At 32.7% G+C, this 15,965-nt stretch overlaps 1 protein-coding gene across 1 annotated transcript in view; it reads left to right on the forward strand.

The window, feature by feature from the left end:
- Positions 1-15,965, forward strand: part of LOC134705607 (degenerin deg-1-like) — a 38,477-nt gene that overhangs the window by 11,575 nt on the left and 10,937 nt on the right. The window contains exons 2-3 of the mRNA XM_063564330.1: positions 13,512-13,850; positions 14,865-15,724. Of these exons, the coding sequence (XP_063420400.1) occupies positions 13,512-13,850; positions 14,865-15,724 (1,199 nt within the window). The remainder of the gene's footprint in view (positions 1-13,511; positions 13,851-14,864; positions 15,725-15,965) is intronic.

Consider the following 15,965-nt stretch of genomic DNA (forward strand, 5'->3'; position numbering starts at 1 on the left):
ATGCTTAATTTTATTTAAAAAGTAGTGTAATGTATACAATTGTGTTGATTCATATCGTGTCGGAAATAGTACTATGACCTATGAATATCCGTTCTCGTGTTAAATGATCATTACGATTTTGGTTTTTTTTCTACGTCCTAGTTCGTGATTTTCAATCATCCAATTACAAAACATTCTTATTTTCTATAGTTGAACAGTCATGTAATCTAATTGAAGTATAACATTCTACCTTGTGTCAATCTTTTATAGAATAAACAGGAAATAAATATAGAAAAGAAAAGAGAGAAAGCAATAATTCTGAATAATTCATTTTAAATTGTCAAAAAAACCAATCTGTTTTTCTGCGATATTATGTCAAATAACCTTATTACTTAAAAATGATGCTAAGATTATAAATTACTTTGATAGTGACTTGTATTTCTCATACACTGCTTCATACATTATTGAGATGAGAATCATAATAGAATGCTAAGTAACAATTCAGTTTGTGAATTGCGAAATGTTGGATTAACCCAAATATCAACGAATTTTATTAGATAGGAGTTCACTTATACGTATTTATTACGCTTTTATTAGACCTATATTAGAGTATGGTGCTGTTGTATGGGGCAATTGCTCCCAGCAAGAGTCTGACCTTCTTGAAAATATTCAGATAGAAGCCGCTAGAATTATTACAGGTTTACGACGTAATTCCTCAGGATAAAAACTTTATATTGAATTAGGTTTAGAAACTCTGGAGATTAGACGTAATAGACATAAGCTTATACTTTTCTATAAAATATTAAATGGGATGACAACTGCATACTTGTATGAGTTAGTCCAGCCATATGTTCCCAGACATACCCCTCATACTTTCCGGAATGAAAGTAACACTTTTCATCCGCCTCTTTCTAGAAATAGCTCTTATTTTAATAGTTTCATTCCTTCCCCTATAATACTTTGGAATAGTCTTCCTTTGAGTTTACAAACATCCCAAAGTTTGTGTATATTTAGAAGTGGGCTGGAAAAGTTTTATAGAACTGATGATATATTTAAAACTTCCATCTATGGGACAAGGAAAATTAATATAAGTCATTGTCAGCTCAGAAACAATGATAGCTACATAACATCTCATCTGTTTAATCAGTTCTTACCCGAGAACACTTTTTGTGCAAACTGTATCACCCTGTTGAGGATAACAACATTTCTTTTTCATTTGCCGTAAGTACAATGATAAAAGACAGATTCTACTTGATTCCATTAACTCCATTGCTGAAAATGTTGATATAAATATTGAATTATTACTTTTGGAAACAGATTATTTTCATATGATATGAATATTGCTATTTTAAAATCTGTTCATAAATATATCAGTGACACTCAAAGTTTTGTTTGAAACTTACTTATTTTTTGTTTCATTTACTTTTATTTTTTTATTTTTTTCTCCTCCACTTAAACATTAATTCATTGTATCCACTAAGCAAAGTTAGTGTCTCTTTCGAGCCATATATAAATATACATATTTATAATGATTTATAAAGGATATTTGCATGTTTCAAGGTTCTTGAATATGTTCCGGACTATTTGAGTATTTGGACCATACGCGTATGGTCATGACCATATGCGTATATTCATATGGTCCTACCATACGCGTATGGTCCGACCGTACGCGTATGGTCGGACCATATGAGTATAATACTCGTTTAGTTATTAACGGGCCGGACCATATAGGTATTTGTTTAATAACATTATAAACGTTTCAATAATACAAGAACTTTATTTAAAGAGCAGTGATGGTGATATGACAATTAATTGATTTTATAATAAAAACAAATACGTAAAAATTAAATTCTGTTTCATCGCTAGTGATCAATGCGGACAGTGATACTGAGGTTTTCATGGCCACGCTGATGTCTACGGTGTTTTTGAAAAGCTCTAGATCTAAAATATCGTAAAATGACCGCAATACACACTATTCAGAGGACAACTTAAATAAACTGCGTTGCTTTCAAGTGACTTTTTGTGTAACAGTTCATGAAAAAAAAATGGGAATTATTTTTTAGTCGACATATTACCTCATATTCACTCATCATAACAAACCGTAATGGTAATGACCATCGTTAAAAAAAATGTTTACTATAAATATGACAATTAAGTAAAATTAACTTTGTAACTAACTTCTTATTTTTATTTAGCTTATCTTTTTATTTTAATATAATAATAGAATTATCTATATGATAGCGTCTTTTTGATTAACGTTCATACCATATGAAGAGTTTAGAAGTATTAAAAGTAAACTGTAACAGAGTGTTAATTACCCCGACCATACGCGTACAGTCGGACCATACGCATTAAATACAGCATTTAAAAAATAAGAATAAATAACACGAAACCCAAATAAAACTGGGGTGATCTCAGGTGCTCCGAAGGGTACGAAGATATTGCTCCACATGTGGAGCCCGTCGTGTTGCTAATGTTATAACAAATCCGGTTAATAGTCTAATTCGGTAGGTCGCAAAATGGGTAGGGGATTGTAGTTACCACGTAAGAAACATATCCGATATTATCTGTGAAACGGTGATGCAATAACGGTCAACCAACTCGTGATGACGTTCGTAAAATTAACGAAGGGTTGATCTTAACTTCACCATTTGGAAATCTTGGTTTAATAGCGTCCTTGTGAGCAGCAACCCTCTATCAAGAAAATCATGATAGGAAATACAAGCACGGGAATATTGTAGCAATTGGGAAATATATAAATAAAGGCAACAGTAGTATACCGCTGTTCAAAACTCGTAAATCCATGGACAAAAAACAAAATCGGGGCAACAAACTTAAACTGAGGGAAACGCATTAAATATAAGAGGAAAACAGCGACACAACATTAAATGTAACACACACAGAAATTGACTAAGCATTAGGCAAAATCAGATGAGAAAAACATATAACCCGTATGCAGGTGCTGCTGAAATGCTGCTTCTTTGAAATAGAAAGTTCACAATTGGAGAGTTGAAATCATCTCTTTTGTCGTAAAGTTCTGTTTTCAATCGACACTCATGGTCAATTTCTAGATGTAAAAGGTAGAGAAATTGTTGCTTTCGTGAGATGTTTAACAAGGTTCAATACTCCATTGTGTACATAAGAAAATGCCTGTACCAAATCAGGAACATGACAGTTGTTAATTTCATGTGTTTGAGCTTTTGATTTTGTCATTTGATTAGGGACTTTCCTTAATGAATTTTCCTCTTTCAGTATTTTTGTGAATTTACCTTTTATCTCTAAATCATTAGTTATGTATATGCTTTAAGCCAGTATTCATTGTCATAAGGGTGTGTGCATGTGATAAAAAAAAAAATTATGGTCGGGTTGTTGTCTCTTTGATACATTCCCAATTTCCATTCTCAATTTTATTTATCTGACTGTACAGGTTGCATGGACCTTTTGCAATCTGTTCAAGACATTTGAGTAAACAACTTTCATATTATGTATTCTACTTCTTCTATGTAATGTGTAGATATGAACATGTATGTGTCTGTTGGTCGTAAAAAGTAAAATCACAAAAATACTGGCAAAATCAAATAACAAAACACATAAAAAACGAATGGACAAGAACTGTCATATTCCTGACTTGGTACAGGCATTTTGAAATGTAGAAAACAGTGGACTAAACCTGGTTTTATAGCGCTGACCCTCTCCCTTAGATGACAGTCTCTTCAAATTCCGTTATATTTACAATAATGCGTTAACTAAACAAGCACAATAAATAAATAATCAAAATATGGGTACAGCATCATCATGTAACAATTTTAAAAGGAACAATTTAACAGAACACAAAAACATCTATCCACAAACACATTCATTGATTTGCGTGTCTGACGTCAGAAAATTTTATACGTCACATATATTTGTCGTTCAATGTACAAACAAACAATTTTATAAATTTTCACATAATCAATGTTAGCATACATGGTTAAAAAATCAAAATATGTAAGAATTAAAATCAGAAATAGACAGAGATTTAAAATTGAATTTATAAGAATCCACAAATAGTTAATTCCACTACGCGATTGAATGATTTTGACGTTTGTGGTTTAACGCGTTTTATAATTTATAATAGAAGTATCATAATGACATAAAATAGAACAACGCATGAATTGTTCATCTGGTGTATTTTGAATAAACAGTAACATATATATTGAGTTTTGTCTCACGTAAGGCGTGGTTATTCCTCTATATATTAGAAAGTAATAACCTACTTTCAAGTACAATGGGATAGAATTCTCCATTTATATATGAAAATTCTTTTTTTTTTTATCTTTTATTTTTGTATAACTCAAATGTAAGTATCAGTACTGATCACAGAAGTAAGACCTCCCCATCTTTTAGCTGTTATGTGTACATTTTTTTTCAATTATAAACATACATGTATTCATATAAGAACCTGGAGAGGGTTCAATTTTTTTTTCCATTTTGGTCATAAATGTCAACAATGAAAAAAGTACAATGGGAGAATAGTCTCATATCGAAAAATATTGTTTTGTAATAACTAAATCCTGGTAGCCGTTTTAATAATTAAAATATCAGAGATTTTCGTTTGTTTATCCCAGCCTTTGCTTCATTTAACGTCTTCTCTACAAATGTTACTTTCTACAACATGGATATAAGAAAACATTATGTAACCTTTATTTTATGACACCGGTCAATATCCCTAAGACATAGGTATGCCTGGTACAAAGGAAGTAATAGAATGATTGTAATTGTACCCTTAGTATGTTTTGAAGTTATGTTGACGTTAAATTGTAGAATTTTCTAGTCCCATTTGTATTTAATTAATCAATTCGAAATTAATCAAGTCGACGTCCTGATTTTTAATGGACGCTCTTATGGGACCTATAAAACTTTAATTTGTGTCATCAAAATTTCTACTTGCTATTATGAATGATATTCTAGAGATAACCAATAACATATTCATTGTTGTAATAATGCATTCTAGAAATAACAGTCCAGAGAGGTCTTTTTGGGATATATGAATATATGATAGGGGATAAAAATACCAAGATAAAATTAAGAATGGAAATGGGGAATGTGTCAAAGAGACAACAACCCGATCATAGAAAAAACAACAGCAAAAGGTCACTTACAGGTCTTCAATGTAGCAAAAAATTCCCGCACCCGGAGGCGTACCATGAATACAATCAGAAACCATTAATAGAACGAGTCAGACAATTAGATGACAACAATTAAAGGTCAAACTAAATTAACAAAGTCCATTAGGCAGACAACTTTTACAAGTTATTAAAAAAGAAAACAGGACAAGACTGTGTAAACAACTATGAAAGTAATTAGTTATCAAAGGTACTAGAACTATAATTTAATACGCCAGACGCGCGTTTCGTCTACATAAGACTCATCAGTGACGCTCAGATCAAATGCAATATAGACAATATAAAAGTTCCATGTTACAAGAAACGGGATACAACCATTGATTGATTGCTTGTTTGATTGATGTTTAACGTCACTTACAAAACTTTCGTCGCGGTTATTTGGTGGAGGAAACCGGAGTGGCTGGAGAGAACAACCGAACTTCTATGAAAATAAATGACATCATAATCTTTCATCACTGCAGTCGCGCACACCTGCCACGTGTGGGGTTTGAACTCACATTTCCTCTATGACGCGCTTGTGATACAGAAGTTAAGATAAAAAAAAATACTTGAATTAGTGGGACTGCTTAGAACACCGTTATTAGTTAGAACACCGACATTAAAGGTATACAATGTCACCTGATAACGCCAAACAAATAAAGGCAAGAGTAGTATATCGCTGTTCAGTAGTCATGAATCGATTAAGCGAAAAACAATTCTGAGTTACAAGCGTAACGCGGGAAACACATCAATTTAAAAAAGAAAACAACGGAATAACATAAACGCTGAACTGCAACTTCAGAAAAAGCTCTCTTACATAGAAACGGGTTATTTTAATCCTGATTTGGTACAGGTTATGAAAGAAAAATAGTTGATAGAACCTGGTTTTAAAAATTACCAATATGATGCTTGTAATCCCTTCCACCCCCATGATATTCGAGTATAGCATAATACGAAAGAGTTGTGTTAATGTTACAGGTATGTATTAGCTTTCAGATATACATGTATTCATATGTGTCTCAGATGATAAAAACCCTAAGGGTTGATGGATTGTAATAGTGTAACACCTGAAGTTCTTACAAATAAACTGTTAATCACATGCTGAAAATGGCACATGTATGTGTGTCAGGTCTATGAATACCTAGTTTTTATACTTTAATTCCATCATGTATTACCTGTGAAGTTGATGAGGAATATCTATTAATAATCCCTTGGTATCTTCCGATGAGTTTATTAAGGACAAGAACGAAGTTTTTTGACATTGGTTCATTTACAAGTAAAATTACGAAAACTCCGAGGGAAATTCAAAAAGAATCCTTAATCAAATGGAAAATCAAAAGCTCAAACACATGAAACGAATGGATAACAACTGTCATATCCCTGACTTGGTACAGGCATTTTTCTTTGTATAAAATGATGAATTGCTACTTTTTTCTAGCTAAACCTCCCATTTGTATAACAGTCATATCAAATATCATTATATTATACGATTCGTGAACAGAACAAACAGATACAATAGGTAAAAACATCAAAAATAGGGGTACAGAAGTTAACATTGTGTTATCATTTTCGTCACAAACAAAGAAGCACAAAAAGGCATACACGAATTTTGACAAGCTCATTTCGCTAACTTTTTTATGAACTTTTTGCTTAGACACTTGTGATGTTTTATAGAGCTGCAAGCTCTTGAATATTTAATGAGTTGGGAAATGTTTATGACATATGCAGTTGAATTGTTATATTGCTGCTAAGGTGCGGGTAAAGTTAGATTAAGCAATTGGCAAGTCTAGTGAAGAAAGTAGGAAAGGGGTATGTCTATGGTTATTACAATTAACATGTGCCTATCTGTTATACGTCATCTGTTAAACAGTATTTTTATGTCGCTCAACCAAGTCAAGTTTAACATTAGAATCACTTTATTCGAAAGTTGTTTTGTTGTCATTTCACCTCGAGATTTTATGTCGCTCAACCAAGTCAAGTTTAACATTAGAATCATTTTATTCGAAAGTTGTTTTGTTGTCATTTCACCTCGAGATTAAAACGCGGATTTTTATGAAAGACGAAAATGTTTTTCACACGCTTGATCGAAAGTTGCGATTCTCTATGATAAAAAATGAAAACCAATTAAAATGGTTTAAAAAGGGGATGTTCTCAGCGTCAAATCTGCTTATTACATGAAATACATACGATAGAACCAAGGAAACGCCTCCTCACCATATGTATTGACTGACCTACGGACAGGTGAAATATAACTTAATGTTCCTTTGGTCGAATCGCAACAAACAAACAATAAACCTGTTTCTAAAAATTAAAAAATTGGTTGTGTTTTTGTGATTAGATTTTGTATGGAAAACATAATACTATTGCCTACTTGATCAAATGTTTAAATTTGATGAACGGAATATACTGTTGACTTTGGAAATATTTTCAAACGACATGATTTATTCATTATCATTTTAACAATATCTGAGAGACAAATTAGTTTCTTTTTTTAATTCCCAATACCGTTGAGTTTTATGGATATTGTTATATGAAAAAGTGTTGAAAATGTCTATATGTCTATAACTATAAAAACAAATTCTATGACAATTACATTAAATTCACGTAAAACATGGTCTAGTGGTCATATCATAACTATTTATGGTTTCTTTATTCATGATGCATAAGATATATATCTGGTTATTCGCAATTCGTGTTTTTCAACAAAGACATTTGATCTGTAACACATTTCCATCATTGAGTCATATTAATAATGTTACCATATAGTGAATATGCTATTGTTCTAAAACTGTAATATGGCATAAGGATTTATTTCTGCTTTCAAACAACAATCAACGATATTAGATTATAATCTTTCAATTCCAAAGTTAACAATAAACAAGTTATAAACCGAAACATTTAAAAAAACAATGCATTTATATAAATGCTTTTTTTGTCATGGTAAAATGCTTATACAATATCATATAGTGGCTTTACTTGTTTTAATGTATCTAGAGATAACATGTTGGTATTTAAGTACAAATTATTCATTATAAGTATAGTAAACTGCAACAGTTCATTTACAGAGATATAGGTTACCAGCAATTACTTGGGAATATTGCCGAACTGAAAATTTCCGTTTACCAGTTATACAGTCTTAACTTAATTTTTTTTACAGTGGTTCACAGAAAGCAAATACATTGACTAACTTATTAACATAAAGGGACGTTGCACAATACCCTCACAGTATTCGGTTTTAAAAGATGGACTTTTTTATGAGTCATATTCATTTGTACTCAATGTGAAAACAGAACACCATCTTAAAAATTTGAAATTCTTACCATCATTCAATAATTCAATTTACATGAGATAAACGTATCATTGACCCATGTCTCTTTTGTCTTTCTAACAGTTCCTTTCTAATTTTCTTCTTAATCAGGTGGAAGAACTTTTATTATCTTAATTTGCAAGCTGATGATTCCTTCTTGTCTTCTAATGTGCAGCTTTTGCCAAAATAAAAAACGTACATGTGAAAAAATCAAGAGTATTCTGAAAAAAATAATATCATGAGACCTAATGTCTTATCATACTTTTCAGCATAACGTACATTAAGCTATAAATTTCAAATATGCAGATTTTTTGCAAACTAAAAGCATCGTCCAGAAGTTAGTAGTTTGCTTAATTACCAACAAAATGGGGCGTTTGTTCTAATGCGAATACAAACTAACTGAACAAGAGATAAAGGATACAAAAGATACAGTTAAGTCGGCCTCATATCTTGACTTACATCTAGAAATTGACAATGAGAGTCGATTGAAAACAAAACTTCACGACAAAAAAGATGATTTTAGCTTTCCAACTGTGAACCTTCCATTTCTAAGTAGCAACCTTCCAGCACCACCTGCATACGGTGTATATGTCTCCCAATTGATACGATATTCCCGTGCTGGTATTTCCTATCATAATTTTCTTGATAGAGGGTTGTTGCTCACAAGGAAGTTATAGAATCAAGAATTCCAAATGGTGAAGTTGAAATCATCTCTTCGTATTTTTTACGGACGCCATCACGAGTTGGTTGACCGTTATGGAATTACCGTTTCACAAATGATATCGGATATGTTCATTAAGTCTACAATCCCTTTCCCTCTCATAAATGTGACCTACCGCATTAGACAATTTACCGGATTTGTTATTTCATAAACAAACACGACGGGTGCCACATGTTGAGCAATATCTGCTTACCCTTCCGGAGCAACTAAGATCACCTCTAGTTTTAAGTGGGGTTCGTGTCGTTTATTCCTTAGTTTTCTATGTTGTGCCATGTGTACTATTGTTTGTCTGTTTGTCCTTTTCATTTTTAGCCATGGCGTTGTCAGTTTTCGATCTATGAGTTTGACTGACCCTTTGGTATCGATATGGCATTCTGAAATTTGAAACACTGTCATTTTACTTGTTTTTCTTTGGTTAGAAGTTTGATAACGACTTACAGTATGTATACACGAATTAGTTTCTTACGTCAAGTTTATGTACTTTCGAAGTTGCAAATATTTCAGAAATGTGTTTGAATATAGACAATGCAATTTCCAATAGGGACTGGCTCTTTGTCATTAAACTTGTATCACTTTACCAGAAAGTTTCATGAAAAATTCCCAAGGGATGTCTTTATAAGATTAAACACAGAGATGATATCAGGGAACCAGTACGTAAACACACAAACATATCTATGAATATATTTTCACAAAAGAGGCGTGGCTTGTTAAAAAGCTTCATTTACAAAGTGCAACCTTAATATATTTATACAATTTAGTCATGTTCTTTTTTAATATATTTTCTATGTAGAATCATTTTGTACCTATTATCCTCTTTCAAGTAAGTTTTGAATAATTAATGACGGAGGATTAATGATCGTATCAATAAAAAAAGCATTATCCGTGTATATAAAAAAAAAGAAGATGTGGTATGATTGCCAATGAGACAACTATCCACAAAAGACCAAAATGACACAAACATTAACAATTTCAGGTCACCGTTCGGCCTTCAACAATGAGCAAAGCCCATACCGCATACAGTCAGCTATAAAAGGCCCCGATAAGACAATGTAAAACAATTCAAGCGAAAAAACTAACGGCCTTATTTAAGTAAAAAAATGAACGAAAAACAAATATGTAACACATAAACAAACGACAACCACTGAATTACAGGCTCCTGACTTTGGACAGGCACATCCATAAATAATGTGGCGGGGTTAAACATGTTAGCGGGATCCCAACCCTCCCCTAACCTGGGACAGTGGTATAACAGTACAACATAACATACTAGTAATATTTAGTTAGCTTTTAATCTACTTATAACAACGTCAATATTTATACCAATAAAAACAATATTCAATGATCTTATCACAGTGTTGAATAGGCAACCTTTAAAGAATAAGTTTATTTAAAGGAGCAACAAGTTAACATGGATCATTTCTAAATTTCCGGGCACGGTTAACAACATTTCCGTATGAATGAGGATGTCCTATCCAGTTTGAAATAAGTTTTCTACAAGTACAACCAAACTTCAAAACCAAATCTTTATATCTATGGAAAAATTTAGTAAAGGTTTTAAGTAATTCATGGTAACGATATCCCTGGTTTAATGTATTAATCACCGCCTTTATTAATTATATTTAATTTTGTACGATAATTTACGTTTGAAGTTGGATTTATAACAAACAGGACATATATATATATATTATAGTTAATTGCTATTAATAAGTATTGCAATATGCATTGTGTTTAAATGTAATATCAGTATTTAGTTCTAATATAATCTTAAATCAATCCTAATTCTATCTTACTTTTGAATTACAGTTTTTCATATGTGACGTACGTCATGCTGTTTATAAATTTCATAAATTCAAATGTGGCGTAATGTTTGTGCCTTTTCGCCATCGTATGTGACGTCATTTAAAAAATTATGATTTACTGCGTTTAGGCCTGAACTGAGTCGGGTGTGTCTATTCTGTGTTGGTCTTAGCATTATGTATTCGGGTTTAATTTTTAGTAATTAGTTAATACTTCAGTTTCATTATGTATATCTCTTTTATATTCATTTGATAAAATTTACTGTTTACAATAGCATTAATTGTTCTAAATAATAAGGATGTTCTTATCCCAAGCATAAAAACTACGCCGTATTTGGCACAACCTTTTTCAACTTTTGATCTTCAGTGCTGTACAACTTTGTACTTTTTTTCACTTTCGATCTTTTATATTTGGGCGTCACTGGTGAGTCTTGTGTTGACAGAGGCGCGTTTTTGACGTATTGAATTTTAAACCTGATTCTTTTTGTTATCTATTAATCATGTGTTTCTTTGTCTAATATGTTCTCCTATTCATTTGTATTGTAGTCCTGTAATATTATGTCGTCATTTTAATGTTACGTTTAACTTTGCCATTAAAGTGCGAGGTTTGGCATGCCACAAAACCAGGTTCAACCCACCACTTTTATTCCCTTTAAAAATGTCCTGTACCAAGTCAGGAAGATGGCCATTGTTTTATTATTGTTCGTTTCTGTGTGTTGCATTTTAATGTTGTGTACAGTCGTTTGTTTTCTCTTATTTTTGAGATATTAAAATAAGACGTGGCACAGTACTTGTTTATCCCAAATTCATATATTTGTTATTCCCGTGGGATTTTGTCTGATGCTTGGTCCGTGTCTGTGTGTGTTGCGTTTCGGTGTTGTGTCGTTGTTCTCCTCCTATATTTAATGCGTTTCCCTCGGTTTTAGTTTGTTACCCCGATTTTGTTTTTTGTCCATGGATTTATGAGTTTTGAACAGCGGTATACTACTGTTGCCTTTATTTAATAAATGTTTTTTATACATATATATCATCAGTTTCGATTTGTCTTTGATTTCTTCTAATTTGATAAAACCCAGTGTTCTTATACACCTTTTAGAAAGCTTATTACGTAAACTAATAAAGGACGAAAAAACTAAGCGTATTGAACGTTTTTCTTAGTCTTAAACATGGATATTCAAATTCCCAAGATATCTATTTCCAGAACTTCATGGCGACAAACATCGACAGAATAAACAAAAATACCGCCAGTTATAATGTAAATATTTCCGATGTATCTAAGATATTAAATTACTATTTAACTTGCCACTTATATTTCAATTTAGGCATTATCACACTTGAGTAAACGATGCTTACATATTGACTATAAGTATTCCCCATATCATTATACTCGAGTAAACAACGCTTAAACATTGACTATAATTCTATCCTATATCAATATGCTGATATAATATATCACATTATTACTTCCTATCAACTAAAAATCGTTTCAAACATAACAGCAAATGCCAGATGATGGTCTCTGTCGTATCAATATATCACATTACCTCTTGACACGAATAACACGGTTTATCAGATGGAATCTCACAAATCACTTTGGGTTAACCCATCCGACCAAAGTTACAACTTATCTGGCTGAATATCAGGTTAACAATAGTTCATCAATTAACAAAAACAAGATCAGGAAAAATATGAAGTCTTAACAAACAGAAGGATATTGGCACTACCATTAAGATACAATCTACAAATAAATCTGACAGATTACATCTATGATTAATTAAAAAATACTGTTAGTTTTTATGCAAAGATGTATTACGTTGACAGCACCATTTGAAAATTACTATTGGTGAACTGTGTTTCATAGATTGCAAAAACATTGACTAACTTATTACCTGCTTTGAAAGACTTTGATAAAAATTATTTTGATAGGATTTTCTATAGTATATAACAAATGCTGCTTGATCCTAACATTATTAGCTGGTACCTGAGGATCTTTTAGTAAATTATAGAAAAAAAAGAGATGAACGATAAATCATAAAAAACGTTTAGATATAGATTTTATATTAGCTTTTGGTAAACATTTCCAATGAATGATGTTTAAAAAATTATTTTGGAGATGCTATTGCATGAAGATAACAACAGAAAGAAAAGTTTCAAACTTTTTTTCAAAATTGAAGAAATTAAGAAACATGCAAACACAATGCAAATTGTGCGTATGAGCAACCAAATTGTGCGCACAAGTTGTAATTTAATATTGGATTGTACTCTAGGGCTTCCGTAGGTTACTTAGACTAAATCAGATTTGTTTATAGACAAGACAAGACAAGATAAGACAAGACAAATTCCTTATTAAAGTCACACCACTTGTTACATATAAAAGATATATCTATTTGTCTTGAACCCAAGCCGGAATATGCTTCATTCTTTGTGTCCATACTAAGCAAAGGATATATGTACATCTTGTACATATTGTGTGTTAGGAATATAAACATTCTCTTGTTTACGTTTATGCTTATTCGTCGTATGTAGAATATTTCAATCGATTTTCTTAAACATTTTTTTTTCAGAACATAGGCAATGGTGGACTTGAGCAAAAACCGTCATTGAAAAAACTTCTTTCAGATCTAGCAGGACAATCAAATGTTCACGGTGTATCTTATCTGGCTGGGTCTAAATCAGCGCCTTTGAAATGTGTTTGGACAGTCGCTTTTCTTGGTCTTCTGTCATTCGCCGTGTACCAGCTTTATACCATTGGAATGATTTATTATTCTTATCCTGTTAAAACCAACGTGAAGATGGAATTCAAGCCTCTTCCTTTTCCAGCAATTACTATTTGTAATATGAACACAATACGCATGTCCAAAATACATGAAATCAAAAGTGAAACATTGCAACAGATTCTCAATGTAAGTTTGACTGTTGTATGGACTTTTATAAAACTACACAGATTGGTGTCTGGACTTTTTTTCTATTTTGATTTATTTGATACAGGGTTGGTGCTCACAATGATGTTTTAAAAATAAGAGTTCAAAGTAGTGAGGTTAAAATCATCCTTTCATAAATTTTACACACATCAGCAAGATCTGGTTGACAGTTATAACCATGTCTTTTTTCAAAGATGGCGACTGACATGTTCTAATTACCTTAACTTCCATCTCGTTCTCTTTTCCAGACAGAATAACCATTTCTATTATAATTGTCTTAGACCAACTCAAAGTATACTCTTAAAAAATGATAAAAGTGTGTTTATTTCTACAAATACAGATATTACATACAATTGGCATACTCGACTGATACATATTTCTTGCGTTAGGGAATAGGTATACAATTGTTCAACGCGATTTGCTTTTATTTCATTCGCGAAATCATACATACAAGCACCAAATCAAGTTGGCAAGCTATGTTACTGGTGAATGGACAATGTTAGCTGCGGAACCGTAGGTCTTAGGTCCTTATGGTCTTTTTATTTTACTATTTGCGGACCACAGAGCTACGGATTTTTCCTATTTCAAAACGTTCGAAAAGATTCAATATGGCCAAAAAAATTAGGTGGAGTATGTATACAAATGGAAATAATTACATAAAAGTGTTAAGAAAATGAATATTCAAACATAAATAGGTACGTCATATCCTAGAAAAAGCTTTGCAGGGATTATAAACAATAGTTTTGGGGGGCAATAAATGCGACCTGAACCCTGGGTTGCAATTCCGAATGTTTTGAAATAGGAAAACTCCGTAGATCTATGGTCCGCAAACAGTCCAAAAATAACATAAGGACCTAAGAGCTACGGTTCCGCAGGCTAGGACAACGCAGACACGTTTCAATCTAGGTAGAAGTACTGCCATATTCTTGTTTTAACATTAGACATTAATTTAAAAGTAGCATTCAACTTAAACACATTATAATTCAATTATATTAGGGAACATACGAACAGCCATCACCAAATTATTCAACACATGGTTCCAGACAGCAACCTAAGACAACCTCGATTACCACATCTGGTCGTACAGCGTCATCAGCATCCACAACTACTGCCTCATCAGCATCCACAACTACTGCCTCATCAGCATCCACAACTACTGCCTCGTCAGCCTCCACAACTACTGCCTCATCAGCATCCACAACTACAGCGTCATCAGCATCCACAACTACTGCCTCATCAGCATCCACAACTACTGCCTCATCAGCATCCACAACTACTGCCTCATCAGCATCCACAACTACTGCCTCGTCAGCCTCCACAACTACTGCCTCATCAGCATCCACAACTACTGCCTCATCAGCATCCACAACTACTGCCTCATCAGCCTCCACAACTACTGCCTCATCAGCATCCACAACTACTGCCTCATCAGCATCCACAACTACAGCGTCATCAGCATCCACAACTACAGCGTCATCAGCATCCACAACTACTGCCTCATCAGCATCCACAACTACTGTCTCATCAGCATCCACAACTACTGCCTCATCAGCATCCACAACTACTGCCTCATTAGCTTCACAATCTACCTCTTATCCGGGATCTACATTCGTAGTACAATCACCTCGTGATACTTCTAGATCAGATAATTCTACCACCATGACCACCACCGCAAGTGATCCGGATCACAAAGATTATGGATTTGATAGTGACTTTTGGGATTATTGGGATTATGGAGTCAAAGATACAAATTATGATTACTCTTGGGATCTGTGGCAAGATTACTACTCATCTCCCTTGAATCACGATGCTACTCAGTATGAATATTTTTTAAAAGAATACTTGCAGATTGACAGGTACATGTATAGCTTTTATACTTGATCACAATTCATAGAATAAATACTTACAATTGAAGGAGACGGACAAAATATATTCATAAGTAGCTTATCACATGTTACACTCAAACCTCAAATAAACCACTGGTCAACAAGTAGTGTTAACAAATAAATTCATGTTATTTATATTTTTGATGATTTACACAAAGAAAGTTGTCGGGAATGATTTTTCTTTCAACATGTTTGATTTGAATTAGTTGAG

This window comes from Mytilus trossulus, chromosome 2 (assembly GCF_036588685.1).
Source record: "Mytilus trossulus isolate FHL-02 chromosome 2, PNRI_Mtr1.1.1.hap1, whole genome shotgun sequence".
In the NCBI taxonomy this organism is placed as follows: domain Eukaryota; kingdom Metazoa; phylum Mollusca; class Bivalvia; order Mytilida; family Mytilidae; genus Mytilus; species Mytilus trossulus.